General features: G+C 36.7%; 1 protein-coding gene and 1 pseudogene across 1 annotated transcript; one reads left to right on the top strand and one right to left on the bottom strand.

The window, feature by feature from the left end:
• The first annotated feature begins 1,798 nt into the window (after positions 1–1,798).
• On the top strand, positions 1,799–4,650 carry LOC121743389 (annotated as a pseudogene).
• Positions 4,651–7,915: 3,265 nt separating this feature from the next.
• LOC121745483 (dammarenediol II synthase-like) lies at positions 7,916–11,762 on the bottom strand. Its single transcript, XM_042139413.1, has 11 exons — positions 11,658–11,762; positions 11,025–11,436; positions 10,635–10,724; positions 10,316–10,510; positions 10,160–10,244; positions 9,721–10,076; positions 9,129–9,584; positions 8,940–9,046; positions 8,540–8,861; positions 8,274–8,438; positions 7,916–8,191 (listed from the first exon to the last, which is right to left on the bottom strand). Exons 2-11 carry the CDS (start codon positions 11,424–11,426, stop codon positions 8,075–8,077), a joined length of 2,295 nt encoding a protein of 764 aa, XP_041995347.1. The 5' UTR covers positions 11,427–11,436; positions 11,658–11,762; the 3' UTR covers positions 7,916–8,074.
• Between the last annotated feature and the right edge of the window lie 4,463 nt (positions 11,763–16,225).

Genomic DNA, 16,225 nt, shown 5'->3' with positions numbered 1-16,225 from the left:
CCAAACGCCCTTTGGGCCCAAAATACGTGTAATTTAGCCTTTTCAAATCTCCACCATTTAATCGCACACGACTTGTTTCTTCCCTTTTTACACAATAAAGATATGTAGACTAGTTATAACATTCTGTGTTTTTTTATAATATTTAATAAAAAAATAAATTGATGTTCAAATTAACTTGAGAGGATTAAAATCACAAAATTTTTTATTTAATTTTTTTAAAAAAAGAGAATGAAAATTAAGATGTTCAAATTAACTTGATAAGAATTAAAAATAATTAGAAAAAAAGAAAATGTGTTGGAGTTGGGATTCGACACCTTAGCTTATAGGGCAAAGCGTTGTGTCACAATGGGCTCAGTCATTAACCACTCAATCAGTATGTTATCTCACAAGCTCATGAGTCGTATTTTAGGCTAACGAAAGCAGCCAACGTCTAAACTGGGACGTTTCCTCATAGTTGAGGCAAAACTTTTCGGCACGAAGTTTAAGAAATAGATGATGAGTGTGTTAAATAAATAGATAAAAAAAGTAAGAGAGAGAAGAAAGTATAGAGAATAAAGTAAGAGAGAGTAAGTAAGAAAGAGAAAAAAGTTACTCCCTCCGTCCCATAGTAGATGTCACACTTGGGAGATGACACGAGATTTTAGGAGATGTTATTTTGTGTGTTAAGTGGTGAGAGAAAATATAATTTTATAATTAATGTGAGAGGGAACTTTTTCCAAAAGAGGAAATGTGACATCTTTTATGGGACAAACTAAAAAGGAAAGTGTGACATCTACTATGGGACGGATGAAGTACTATATATGGAAATGACTCAACTACGAGAGAACTTTCCGAAATGAAAAATGACTCAACTATGAGGGAATGGAGGGAGTAGAGGTGATGCGGTAGTACCATGAAAAAATGCATTCATAGTATATTTTTAAGTTATTCACAATTAATTAAATAAGGCAAATTTTTCTTATCCGAACCATTGGAATTGGTTATCCCGACTAAACCTGAACATCCTTCATGTGTGCCCATTTGTTATGTCAACAATTAGACAGACATTTCCCCAACAAACATATCAAAGTAGCTACAATTTAAGGTTCATCTTCCCCGGTCCAAAACTTGTCTAGAATAGCAAACTACTTTTTGAATAGCCAACAGTAATTATGTAGTATGTGGTTGACATTTCCTCCTTAACTATTCAGACATATGTAAAGTTCGATAGAAAAATATTCATACATATCTGCAGGATAATTTTTAGTAAGAAAATTAAACCTTTTGCCTTGCTTACACCATGTTTCAATTAAAAAAATATTCCAAACATATCTGTAGGCTAATTTTTAGTAAGACAGTTAAACCTTTGCGATCAACTGACCATTTGATTAAGAATGGACGACTCTCATGCCACTCAATCAACCCCTAATAGATTAAATGAAGCTTATTTAGTAAGATACTAAAACGTTTATTTTTCATCTAATAAATTGAGAATTCATGTCAACAAGCAATAAATGGAGAATCGCCTATTAAAAAAACAGAAAGATTTAGTAAATGATTTGTAATTAATATTGAGAGGAATATACTGTCCCCTCCTCCCCTTGTAATTTTCTTTTGAGCAAAGAAAGTGATGGGTAGATGGCCTCAATAAAAAGACAAGTTAGGACAATCAGAAGAACATTGATTATTCAAAACAACTAATTAAGGCTATGTGATGTTATGTGCCTTAGGCAACCCACCCAACTCGAAAACCCCCACCCTAATATACTACAAAAACAAACAAGTAAAGAAAAGTATTGTCATCCCAACTCCTATATAAACTCCCCATCTCTCTACATTTCATTTCCCCCCCTTTTCTTGATTTATTCTCCAATCTCCCTCTCTCCACCTTTTCACTCTTCTCTCAAGTCTCAACAACAAAGAAGAAAAGGTAAAGTTAACTCTGTCATGGCAAATCCTCCCACCAAGACCTCCTCCTTACATATTCTTCTTGGATTCTTTCTCGCTTTATCAGGTAACACTTATATATCAACCTCCCTCTCTTTTCAAGTTTACCAATGTTTGTTTGCATGTGTCTAGTGATGACGTTATCACATCCTTTTATTTTTATTTTCAGTTTAAAATGCTAATTGTGGTAAAAAAAAATTAATTTGGTTAAATTCTAGTCTGTCTCACAACTTTAAATATAACCGAAAAACTAACTGAAAATTTTGTTGAACTTTTATGTGTTCGTCATCATTATGAGAAGAGATTCGACTGTCCTGATTTTTCTAGTTGATTTATTTTTCGACAATTTTTCTTTTTAAAATTTATTTTCCCACCAACTATCGTTTCTAATACTAACATGTTTTGATAATAGAAGAAACAAAAAATGTTAAATTTATGATACAATCAATCACTTTAAGATTACGCGATTAACCAGAATTTAACTAAATTTAGTATTTTTTTTTCGACAATTTACCTTTTAAATTTTTTTCCCATTGTAATACAATACTCCCACCGTCCTACAAAGATTGTCCCATTTTTTCATTTCCATCCGTCTAACTCAATCCTATTCACATTTTATTATAAAACTAATAGATAAAAGTAGGACACACATTCCACTAACTTTTTCAACTCACTTTTCATTACATTTCTTAAAATTCGTGTCCGGTCAAAGTGAGACAATTTCTGTGGGATGGAGGGAATAACGTTTTTTGATTTCATATAAGAAGCAAAAATGTTAAATTTATGATACAATCAATCCCTTTAAGACCACGTGATTATTCAGAAATTGACCTAATTCAGTGATTTTTTTGACAATTTACCTTTTATCCGCGTATTTATTTTAAAAGTAATTTTCCCTCCAGCAGGATTGGGTTTGATACAAGAAGCCAAATCGCTAGGCATAAACTACGGTCAAGTGGGGAACAACCTCCCGCCACCGGAGAAGGTTCTCGAACTCCTCCGGTCCCTAAAGCTGAGCAAAGCCCGAATCTACGACACGAACCCTGAAATCCTATCCGCATTCGCCAACTCCAACGTGGAGCTCATCGTGACTGTCGAAAACGGCCTCCTCGCCACCCTAATGGACCCCAACCAAGCCCTCCAGTGGGTCCAAACCCGCATCAAACCCTACTACCCTGCCACCAAAATCACCGAGATCGCCGTCGGCAACGAGGTCTACACCGGCGACGACACCACCCTCATCTCCTACCTCGTCCCGGCAATGGTCAGCATCCACTCCGCCCTCTCCCGCCTCAGCCTCGACCAATCCATCAAAGTCTCCACCCCAAACAACCTCGCCGTTCTAGAAGAATCCTTCCCGCCGTCGGCGGGCAGCTTCCGGCCAGAGCTCGCCGCCGTAATGCCGCAGTTTTTGCAGTTTCTGGCAGCCACGAAAGCCCCCTTTTGGATCAATGCCTACCCGTATTTTGCGTACAAGGACAGCCCAAGCAAGATCCCGATCGACTACGTGTTGTTCAACCCGAACCCGGGGATGGTGGACCCGAACACGAGGCTGCATTACGACAACATGCTCTACGCGCAGGTGGACGCGGTCGTCTTCGCTATGGCGAGGCTCGGGTTCGGGGGATCGAGGTCCGGGTGTCAGAGACCGGGTGGCCCTCGCGGGGGGATGTCAATGAGGTCGGCGCCACGCTGCAAAACGCCGCCGTTTATAATAGGAATATTCTGAGGAGGCAGATGCGGAATGAGGGGACGCCGCTGAGGCCGAACGCCAGGCTCGAAATCTACGTGTTTGCGTTGTTTAACGAGGATATGAAGCCTGGGCCCACTTCCGAGAGGAATTACGGGCTTTTTCAGCCCGATGGGACTATCGCCTACAATGTCGGGCTCACCTCATTGTCCACGACTTCATCCACCTCGACCTCAACATCCACCTCTTCCTCTCCGGCTTCAATCTCCTTAACTTCGGCCGCAACCAAGGTAAAAAAAAATGAAAAATCACGAAATTTGGTCAAATTTTGATTATTTAGTTTACCCAAAAAAATCACTAAAGAAAGAGCACTTATTTCATTCATCATATCAACCACTCCCAAGTATATGTACATGAACTTTTAATTATGAATTAGTGAACTTTACTCTAACTTTAATTATGGATATATTGATATTATTACACTTGTTGCTAATTTAATTTTGAAACAGGTTAAAATGAAGGGATATTCGAGCATGCCATATTCAGTAGTCATATATTTGCTGGGCTTCCAAGTTTTTATGAGAAGATAGTGCTAAAATAGAAGGATATATGGTGCTCATGTAAATACAACATTGAGGAGGGTGAAGGAAGAAATCGAATCTGTGTTTTCAATTTTTTGGCATATTTGAGATGGGATTCTTAATTGTAGCCATTATTCAAATGCCAAAAAAAAGAAAAAACACAGCCACCTAGCTAGCTAACTTAATTATTGAGTTGGATACAAAATTGAAGGATTCTTTGTTCTGATGCCAAAGACATAATATGAATGACCATTCATTGATATTCGTCAACAAGATTTTCTTCAATTCAAGAAATGGAGGGCTGAGGATATCATCAACTATTCAAGAAATTAAATTACTAGTATCTTTCCCAAATGATCAATGCAAGATTCTTCCACTAGTGACATTCTATTAATTTCAAACCAGTTACTTTGTATATTAATTAGCTCCCTTTCTCTACTATTAGATCTATCATTAGTATAAATATATGTATACAGAAGAGTTAGCAATAAAGATATGAACTTTGCTTTTTATTCCCATTGGATATTAATAGTAAATGCAGAACTGTGGCTTCAATCTACGAAATTGATGGACAATCTTACTTGGAATTTTGTATAAAGGTGTTAACTTTAGGAAGTGGATTCCACAACTGTTCCTGCACATATATATTCCGAATACATTCATAAATAAAATGCACCAAAATATGAAATAAAGTTTGAGATAGCAAATTCAAGATAATGTTAATTAGCATGTAATCGTCAAAGGTTAGGCTTTGTTTTGTTCTTAATCTAGCAATAGGCAGCCCAGCTTTATTCCCTCGCCTTAACCGTCAGCATAAATTAGAAGGGCCATTTTTTTTGTTTCAAACAACTTTACATTCACACACACACACACACACACACACACACACACACACAATCTGAGGTCAGCAATCAGCTATAAATAACGGTGCACATGAAGTCCAAATTATGGAAACTTTACATTTAGTACTCCATATCCTTATTTATTGGAAGCCTTAGCAAGCTTGTTATGGATTAATTTTACTATAACGGGTGTAATATATTCTATGTGAGTGTGTGTTTGTTTCATTAGAACTGTGTTCATCATAAATACCCTCATAGTTAGTCTTTTAATTCTTTTGCATAGCCATAAATGATGGATCAAATTCAAATAATATACTAGTATTATAGCGTGTTTAAGTCGATGAGAATTCTAAATTGAAAATTTGATTTTTTTAATTGAGTAATTTTGTTATTTATAGTGTTATTTATTTAAATTTTATAAAAATGTGATAATTCAAAAAATAAAATAAATTATAGTATGAGTAGAGGTATGATGAGAATCAGAGATGTATGGAGTAACGATGATATGATAATGATATGATAACGAAGAAGTATGAGTTGGAGTGTGAAATAGAGTTGGAGTGTGAAATGAGGCGTGAATTGTAGATGAAGTAAATAGATATCATAAGGCTTTCATTTTATAAGACTTTTTAAAAATATGATGCTCCCAATTTGAATAGGGAGTATATTAATATGTCGACTCTTTCCAACCAAACTAATTAAAGCCTTAAAATGTGAAAGGAAATTGATTTGGTGAATCGGCGGTTAGGCAGCTTTTTGTGCAACAAAAGTAACATGGTGTGGTGGAAAGATCATGTATTAAGGAGAAACATACACATGCTGCCCAAACTTGGAGACTTAGCTCTATTACCTTCCTCTTTTTTGACTTGTACATCAAATTGCAATTTAAGGATTATCTAAAACAAGTGATTCTGAGTTGAGAAGGCTTGTTGGTGATGGTGAACCCTCAAAGAGTTTTGAGATGATCAAGTTTAAGGAAAGAAAAACTGATAACTCCCAACGTGATATTGCTGAAAAAGACTTATTTAAGATAATTTATCGTCGTCATCTGTTTGATATGTCTATTGCATACTTAATGGAAGATATAAATAAGATTCAAAATTCCATAGACTATATTATATGGAGGAGTATTTTGTTTATATAAATCTTAAACTTTTACTATTGTTATATGTTAATCATCTATTTCCTCTATTCCTCTAGAATTGAGTCGTATTTCTTTTTGGATTGTCCTGCTATAACTGAGTCATTTCCTTTTTTGACAAAAACTACTTTACTCTCTCTTACTTTTTTTTTTCTGTTCATCTTTCTACTTTTTTTCTTTCTACTTTATTCTCCTTTACTTAACTCATTCAAAATAATTTTTTTTAAATCTCATGCTGAAAAGAAACGCATCTACTACATAAGAACGGAGGGAGTATATAAGAATTGGAAGTCATACTAGAAGCTAATAAAGGATTGGAATTGGAAAAGTTGGTACTTAATCTTCTCATTGAGTACCATTTGTTGAGGAATTCAAAATTAAATATTGAACATAGGCTTTCTAGCTACAAGGATTAGCATCTCTCTTTTCTACTTATATGGGAGCACTAATCAAACAACTAAAGTACGGATTTATCCGTTAATTTGACGCCTCTTCAATTGTTTATGTGTTATAATTACGCTAATCTAAACTTTTTAACTGCCTTTAATCCGCAAGATTAGGGTAAGACTATATATTAAAGCCACTCTTTTCACCTTTTAATTATCTTGCATACGTTTTAGAATTTTTCTTAAGAAGGTCATTAATGGTTTCTCATCTACCTTCAATCTTAGACGTTATAGACACTTGGATGTTAGATAGTTCCATAGAATGTACCCGACCTGGTACTTCAAATGTTATTCATTTTGTCATTTGCATCTATCTCAGAAATATTTTTTATTCTATTTATCGTAATTATTCGATGACTTTCTCTTGAACCACTTTATCAATTTGTATAATGGCTCTCACCCCTCACTAATTAAAAGACGGTTTTGAGCTTTTTTTTTGTTTTATTGAAAAAAATATACTTACTCCCATAATATGCGTATTTAGTTAGCTACGTATTTTAATGCACAATCGATAAAATAAAATAAAAAATAATTAAAGTATTATTAATGAAGAATGAGTCTCATCTCAATATAGAGAAAGAATTTCTAAAATTAGAAAGTGTATATTTTTATGGAATTGATTAAAAAGGAAATAGTGCATACGTGGGCTAGAGGGAATAGAATTTGAAAACGACATTTTGCACAAATTAATATTGCGCCGACTGCCGACCCATTGAAATCTGCCGTCGGCCCACTGTCATGTGGCGGCTGCTCAATCACTCAAAACCGATTGATTTTTCATTTTTCCATGTGTCCATACAATGCCTTGCTATAAAATCTTTTTGGTAGGTGGCAAAATTCAATTGCAATCAAATTGGTAATTTAACTTCAAAGAGATATGCCACAGATTAATTAATATATTTATTAATTTGCTGGTTGCTATCATCTTCAAAAGTTCCTATTGCAATAGGATAAATGTTGCTTTATCTCATTTCTGATATCTCTTCGAGCACACAAAGCATCAACTTCAGGTTGATTTGTTTTTTGTTTGTTTCTTGGACAGATTATTCAGATATTACTGTAAATTTGATTTAACTTTGAGAAATAGTTTGAAATAATGAATTATTTGATTTGATTTCAGTGCTATAGTTTTTACAAAATCAAGAAGCCGAGACAATATGTAGGCCCAAGCCCATTGTTCTAACAAAAATATTGACAGTGTCCAAATTCATCCGAGCAATATATTTCTATCTTATAGCCTTTTTTAGCCCATAGATTATATTGCATACTAAAACAGTAAGAAAAAGATATAAGAATAACTATTTTATTATTACAGCTTTCCGCAGATATCTTTCACATTGTTATTCTGCAGTTTCTGTCACAGATTTTTCACCCATTCTTAATACAAAAAACACACACATACATATATCTATAATCTTGAATATGAATATAATCTGTAAATACATTTACTAGCATTTGGATGCCCAGACTCGTTTACGATACTCTCCCAACGCCCACAACGGGAATATATTCCTATACTGCGCGTAATGCAGCATACAGTTCTTCATGTACACCCCAGTTATGTCCTGCCAATATTTCCAAATATTTTCAGCAAAACATAAAAATTTCTTACACCAAACTAAGACAAAAGGTTTGTGTCTTCATTACCTCTTGAGGGAAATCTCCATCCTCCATCTGTGCATTAATCAACAGCTTTGCTGCTCTGTGCAGTGGCTTCGGGTCCCTCTCAGCCTGCCCGGCATACATAAGACCGAGCATCGCCCATGATGTCTGAACCAAATTCGTCCGCTTTCCTTCCAACGGAATGTATTTCTGTTACAACATCATATTCATTGTTAGAAGAGTTTTAAACTTTTTCAAAAATAGAAATTGACTAATTTTGGTGGACGGATCAGAAGGGGACTTATTCATACCATGCTTGGGCAGGACTCGAGGCTCTCTCCCCATCCGCCTTCTTCGTTCTGTGTTGTCAAGTAGAAATTCACAGCTTTCCTCACTGCTTCGCTGTTCTCGTACGTCTTCCCTGCTGCGGCTAGTCCTCCCAACACGAAGCACGTCCCGTACAAGAAGCAAATTCCCCAGTAGCCATACCATGAACCATCAGGCCATTGCCTCCCTTCCAGAAACTTCAATGCATGCGCAACCGAGGCTTCGATCTCCTTGGCCCGATGGCCCGGGTACAGACGCTTGAACGAGATGAGTGCTTGGATTATACAAGCAGTGTTCTCCACATGCCTGAAATTCAATAAAATCTATTTTAGATCTATCCATCAAAATATTACCAAACTCAAAGTGAATAAACAATCATCTTACTCTGATTCCACCACGATGTCAGCAAAGAGCTCCGAAGGGTTCAAAACCTGCAGATACGGCTGTGGAACCGGAGGCTCCCATATCGCAAATCCGCCGCTCAGAGGACTCTGAAAACACATCCATATTCACTTCAAAATTACTAACCAAAAAAAAAAGAGTACAACTAAATATGGATGAATTTTTTTATACCTGCAAATAAAGTAGCACATTGACACCGTCATACAATCGCTCAGCATCCGCCTTCTCTCCGGCAATTTCAGCCGGCATCTGCGACAGCATAAGCAGGCACTTGAGCGCTTCGGCAGTGCAGTCGGAGACAACCCACCCCTGATCTTGGTCGGAGAAAGTCCACGAGCCTTTGGTGAAGTGACGGTACATCGCCATGAAATCCCCCTTGGGATTCTCCTTCACCTGAGACTCCTTTATGTAGAAATGCGCCTTTTCGAGAGAGTCGCCGTACTCCTCCACCATCCCGCTCGCGATGATCGCTTGCGTCGCGAGAGTGCTGTCCCACAGCTGGCTTCCGAAGCTCTGCATCTTCATGCCATCCTCCGCAAGCCACATGTAGTCCGGGACTCTGGCTAAGTGGTACTTGAACTCGTCGCAGTTTGGGTCGTGCGCGAACCAGCACATCATCTGTAGACTCTGTTGTAAACCAACAAAGGCAGCGGCAGAACTCATCTCAAAAGGCTAGCCTGTTATAAAAAATCTCATATCTGTAGTCTTACACAACTGATATGGGACAGTACTGATAGTTTGATGGTGAAGTAGTGAAGTGTACTTTTTCAACGCATCCGATGGTGATGTATCTGCTCTCCTCAGCTCCGTAGCGCATGTATTTGATGGCCTTGTCCATGGCCTTCTGCCGGATCTTGTTCAACGGCCATCGCCTCATTACTGGCTCGGTGCAGTAGTTGAGGGTGTCCCAGAGAGCGTCTTGGATCCATGAGTGAGGGTAGTAGATATCCTCCTTGCAGCAGTGGTGGCGTGCCTTGTTCCAGTCGATCTGATCGTATGGCTTTAGGTGGATCTCGTTGCGGAGGGATAGAACGACGTCGGTCAAGGGTCCGTGGAACTGTTTTGCGTACAAGTACGACATTGGCATGTAGGTTGTACGGCAGTAACACCACATCTTAGCTGCATTTGTCGGAACAATCTTAGTTTCTAAACCGGCCGAAATAAGATGAAAATAAAGAGATGGATGTGTGTTATAGTTATACCGGGATGATAAGGGAAGACGGATGGGAAGAGCCAGAACTCCGGGGGAAGTGGGTTGCAACCGTCCCACTCGTACACTCCAAGAACCTGAAATAATAACATTTCCATAAGACATTCACTTCTAAAGGCGCTTGTTAAGATGGACGAACTTGAATTACCGAAAGATAGGTCTTTCCCCAAGAAGGGATTCCTGTAGCGCCTTCATGATCAAGGATCCATTTCCTTCCCCTAGCCATGGCGCCATTGCCAGCATCCGGTCCCTCCCCCATTATCCTCAGCGCCACGTAGCTCAAAGCTGATCCGATCATAGTACTGTGCCCTTCTATGTAAAATCCCCAACCCCCATCCTCATTCTGCAACCATATTGACAAAATGAACAAATAAATATCAGATACTTTCTAAGTACAAAGGAGAAGAACGAAACTACTACATAAGTATCATGAACTACTCATCTTATTATCAACTACATAAAATCACCTGATGGTTGTAGATATAACGGATCATTTCCTTGATGTGTTCCGGCGTCATTACTTTGTTCAACGTCCCACTTATGTACAACGATATAAGCTATATCACACAAAACGGTTGTCAAGTTTTAGTTACGGAATTACTAATAGAATGCAGTGATAATAAAATTTCACAATTTTTATTTTTTTTATCAATTATCTCATTCGTCTACAAAATGATGTCTTTGGTTATGCTCAAAACGACATTATTTAAGTAAAAACGAAAATCAACACACTTATTTTAACAAAACAACGTTCGTCCGATCATCATCAAAACACATAAATATTTTCAAATATTATAAAACCAACTAGAATTCGACCAAACTCCGTGATTTCAATAACTATCAAAAGCAAAAGTTACCAGAGGGGGAGTGAAGAAGAGCGGTCCGGCGTTCTCGGCCGGCCAATGGCCGTCGCTGGCCTGGACCGCCCGGTTCACCCTCAGCGCTTTCTTGACCGCGGTGGTCGCAGCTTCGTAGCTGATCTCCTCATCCTCGCCGATCCTCACCGGCGGAATCCCCAGCAGATCGATCCCACTCTCCCTCTTCAGCTGCAATCTCAAGAACAAGTCTCCACATGAATGGAATCCCTTCTTCCTGTTCTCGCTCCACTCGTCACGAGCCTTCTGGAAATCCACCGCCTGCGCCTCCCTCTCCTCCGCCGTGCCGGCGTTCTCGTCGTACTCCCAGATTTGCCGACCAACGAAGTTGTTTGTGCTGTAAAGATAAGGGCCTTTTCCCTCCGCAATCTTCAGCCGCCACATTTTTTTTTGGCTGAAATAATTTTCCGACAAAAAAAAGAGTTCAGCAAACGTGCACGTTTTAAATTTTTTTTGGCTGAAATAATACTATTCGAAAAAAAAAGAGTTCAGTATGTTTTATGCAGTTAAAGTTACACAAGCAGCCAACGTGCACGTTTTAATTTACTTTCATGCTTATTTTCATGCTACAATTCAGCTGAAATTCGAAAAATCTAACAGAGTTTAGATACTTACAAGAAATTGATGTGAAAATAAGTGAAGTTGAAGAGATTATTGGTGTGAGGAAAGTGGAGGTTTGGTTTGGAGGGATATGATCTATTTATAAAACTAGTAGATGGTTTGAATAATTAAATTAATAACGTTGATTAGAAATGTGAAATTGGAGTTTAGAATAAATAATGCTGTGAACACTAAATTTGAGGGATGTGTTTATGACAAAGTAAAACTTGGCTGGCTATTCAATATCCAATACATGTGCTTGTAAACGTTGTTCATGAAGTTTTAGACACCACTATAATATTATATTGCAAATTAATAGTATTAAATAAAGATTCGATATCTCCTAAATCAAAGTGGGTGGTGATTGGTGAATATTTATCTATATTGGCGTACTTGATGAATTTATTTAGTTCGTTGAAGAAAGAAAACACAGGTTCTTTTTTGTCACTTTTGCCAATTCTTTTTCTTTTCTATTTTTTCGGATGAGACAAAGTTTACATCTCAACATACAGTTTAAATCCATTATTAATTTTCATAATTTTTTTTTCCATTAACTTATTTGATTAATATTCATATTTTTTTTCCATTAACTTATTTTATTTAGTATTCGAGGACGGTTCAATAATTGTCAAGGCAAACGACAACCTGTTTTCTAACATATATTTCATCTCCTATTTTCATATTTGATGATTAAAAAAAATAGTTTCAAATAAATGAGTACCCTATAAAAATAATCATCTTTCAACTAATTGAATTGGAGGAGGCCCATTGTATTAAATCCGTACAGCTAACCGAACTCAATTTATAGAGCCTCCAAAGATGAAAAACCTTCAAATCAACGTTAAATTGAAGTCCAAGATTGTTAATCAAAGACATCATGTTCAAATCTGGCTTAAGATCTTACCATGTGATATACAATAATATAGTGCAACGTTTCATTTCCGCTACTCCCACTTGGCCCTATGCCAATCGCATAAATTAATTCATCAATGAATATTATTTGTCTCATAAAAACGAAAATATTTACGCACTTAATCTTTATTTCTATAAATCAATTATACATGTGGATAGTATGAAATACGCTCCAATATTATATTGGCATTTGGCAATGTAGGCTTAAAAGTTAAAACCCATAAAATACATATGCACCACCACCTAATGCGGCCGCATGAGATTAAACGAAATTAATGCATAATTAATTTAATTAATGAACTACGAATATTTATGCTCTCACACCACAAATAAGAAAATGAAAATTTATCTACAACACCACAAATCAAATTTTGGCGGTTGGGATTCGTAATTAGAAAATGTGCAAGCAAGGCAGCTCCTACTCTATTGTGAAACATTTTGGAAAGTGTCTAAAGAATGAAATCGTAAGGCCACCCGTAACGCGTCACGCGGGTGGCTCGTAACCCGTCACGCCGGGACGAGACGGCGGCGAGACGCGTTGCAGCGTCCCGTCTCGTCCCCAGCCCGCCGAGCCGGATGGCGAGCCATCCCGCCACGCGCCCGCGCGACGTGGCGCGCTCCAGCGCCATGCGTGACGCCCACTCGCCGGCCCGCGAGTGGACATCGTCACGCTGACACAATAAATCATTTAGGGTTTAGGGTTCAGGGTTTAGGGTTCAGGGTTTAGGGTTCTAGGAAAAGGTCACCGAGGCCTACCACGATATTAAGCCAAAGGGGTCCCGCCGCCGTACATTTAAGATGCTCCGCGCTCACTTTGACCGAGTCGACAGAGAGGTCAAAAAATTCTGCGCCATCTACAAGAGTGAAGCAACTCATTACCAAAGCGGAGCCACGGGAGCCAACATTATGAGGTCGGCTATGCGAGTCTACTTCGACGACACTGCCAAACAATTCAAATATGTCGATGTTCGGGAGGTTGTCAAAGACGAGGAAAGGTGGGCCGGCGGTGTCCGGTCCAGCTCGAGCTTGACCTCGAAGTGCATGAAGCACACGGCGGGTGGCCAATACTCGTCTAGTGAGGGCGGTTCGGGCAGCACCACACAAGAGTTTTCCTCGCAGGGGGTTGAGGGCACGGCAGACGATGCCGGGGGGTCCTCCAGTGGGCACCGTCGGCCGCAAGGGAGAAATGCGACGAAGGCGGCTAGAGGGAGAAGGGGCAGAGCCGAATCAAGCCAGGCTGGCTCGGGCTCGGGGACACCCTCAAACTCCGTAATGTCCATGTACATGACCGCCACAATGGCGAACACTTCCCGCATGACGCCTCCCCAATACCAAGCCTATCTTGCCGGAATTGAGTTTATGGCAAGACAACTTGGTATTCCACCTCCAGGTGGCTTCAGTGCACCTCCACCGCCTTCGGGAGATGATTCGTCGGCGAAGTATTTTTTTTCTATAAAATTGTATTTTAAATTATGTAATTTTTATTTTTTTAGGATTTTAATTATGTGTTTTTTTTATTTTTTTGAATTTTAAGTTATATTTTTATTTTATGTTGTAATTTTATTTTATTTAATAAAATGTGTTTTTTATTAATTGAATTTGTTGGAAATAAAAATAAAAAATGAAAATGAATGAATAGTAATTTAAGAGATGGTTAAGAGACGGATAAGAGATGGAGGGTTGCAGGTTCTGTCCTTTAGTTAAGATATAGAGTAAAAAGTACAGTGGGGCCCAAGAATAATAATTTAAGAGACGGTTAAGGGACGATTAAGAGACAACGTTGCAGATGACCTAAGTATTTATCATAGACCGAACAAAATAATACTAATGTGAGAATCTTCTAACCAACCTCTTTATCATTATATATCCATGTTCTTTTTGTGAATTCTCTATGTTCACACTTTTTGACTCTATATTCACATCACATGGTGGTGCCAAAAGCAACGCGTGAATTTGTCAAGATTGACTTTTTTATCATCGTCTATTACTCTATTATATGGGAAGTGTCCCATTTTCTTTCGAGTATAATTCCTTGAAAAAATTCCCAGAAATTAACATAGAGTTGTTAGTGTCCACAAATAATAATATAATATTCAATAAATTTAGCAACGGATTCTGAAGTCGAAGTTTCTTATGTATCTTAGTCAAATTATGATTAATCCTGCAATTTTAAAAAATATACAATATCATAAGTTAAAATATAAAGTTTGGTCAAATTATGATCAATCCTACAATTTTAAAAAACGTACAATAAATTATATCATAAGTTTGATTTTTTTTTTCTCAATTGTCCTATAAATTTAAATTAAAAGAAAATTATGTATGATTTTGACGGTCATATATATATAATTTATTTTACAATTTTATATATTACTTAAAAAAAATTATTTTAGAATGAAAATGATAAAATAAACGGCATCAGTTTTAATGCAAAATTGATAATGTAAGAGAGATAGAAAGAAAAAATGATTAGAGTATTGCTAGTGGAAAATGAGACTCATCTCATTAGAGAAAAAAACTTACCTTAAATAAGATTGGTCTATTTCTTAGGAAAATCCTAAAATGACAAATATGATCTATTTTTAAAGAACAAATGGTTAATAAACTTAACCTAAAGCATTTTAACTTACGAATCATATAATATAACCAGTTCAGACACCTAACAAATTCGCAAATTAATTCAAAAAATATTACTTCTTGGTCCCATAACGAAATCAATATATCGTATGCAAAATGAAACAATTGATTGAGTCAAGGTAGACTCTATAAGTCAACATTTTAAGGCTGATTATTATTATCGTTTTCATTTTTCATATTTCAAGGTCCTGGTAAGTAGTAGGTAGATCATTAAGTCCAAGTACATATAGTGTCAATATCTATTACACATTAATTATTTGTTTATTTTACTATAAACTCTTTTCTTCCCGCATTCAATTCTAAATTTGGTAGTAATAAAAAACTAATAGAGCCAGCAGTTTTTTATTCGTTCACATGGAAGCTGCATCTATACTAATCTAAAGTGCAAGATGAAAAGTCTTTAATACCCTTTTTAGAGGGAAAATGGAAAGATGAGGTGTCTTCTATTCAAAAATAATTTTTTAAGGCAAAAACAATTGAACAAATAATAGCCCAATAAAATGCTAACTTCTTGAAGAAGTGTTAAAGCACATTTAAATAGTGCACTATCATTAAATTTTTTATAATTAAGTTATTAAATTTATATATTAATTAGCCATATATTTGAGTTAAATTAGAATTGTGCTACAGAGTTTAGTTTGCCTTCCATTTATTTAGGTTAAAATTGAGATTTAATTATTTATTGCAATACTTTTTAATATAAAGAGTAGTGTAAATTCTCACATTATTCAAAACAAACAAGATGCATAAAATATTATCGTCATTTTAAGTGATAGTAGTAATTTACTTTTTATACGTATATTTGGCGGGAAGTAAGAAATTTATTTTTTCCATTATAAAAAATTCATTTAGTCTTTGGAAATGTATATCAAGTTATGTTATGGTCTGAAATTAAAAGAAAGAAATAAACAGTCAACTAAAATGTGATTATTGGATAATACAAATTTTCTAACTTGACTTCTCAAAGAAGTTTTAAATTTATATGATTTAAATTATTCATATATTTAATGTGGATATGTTTAATATTCCATATA

The sequence above is a fragment of the Salvia splendens genome, chromosome 8 (genome assembly GCF_004379255.2).
Source record: "Salvia splendens isolate huo1 chromosome 8, SspV2, whole genome shotgun sequence".
Classification (NCBI taxonomy): domain Eukaryota; kingdom Viridiplantae; phylum Streptophyta; class Magnoliopsida; order Lamiales; family Lamiaceae; genus Salvia; species Salvia splendens.
This window is presented reverse-complemented; position numbering and strand designations above follow the sequence as displayed.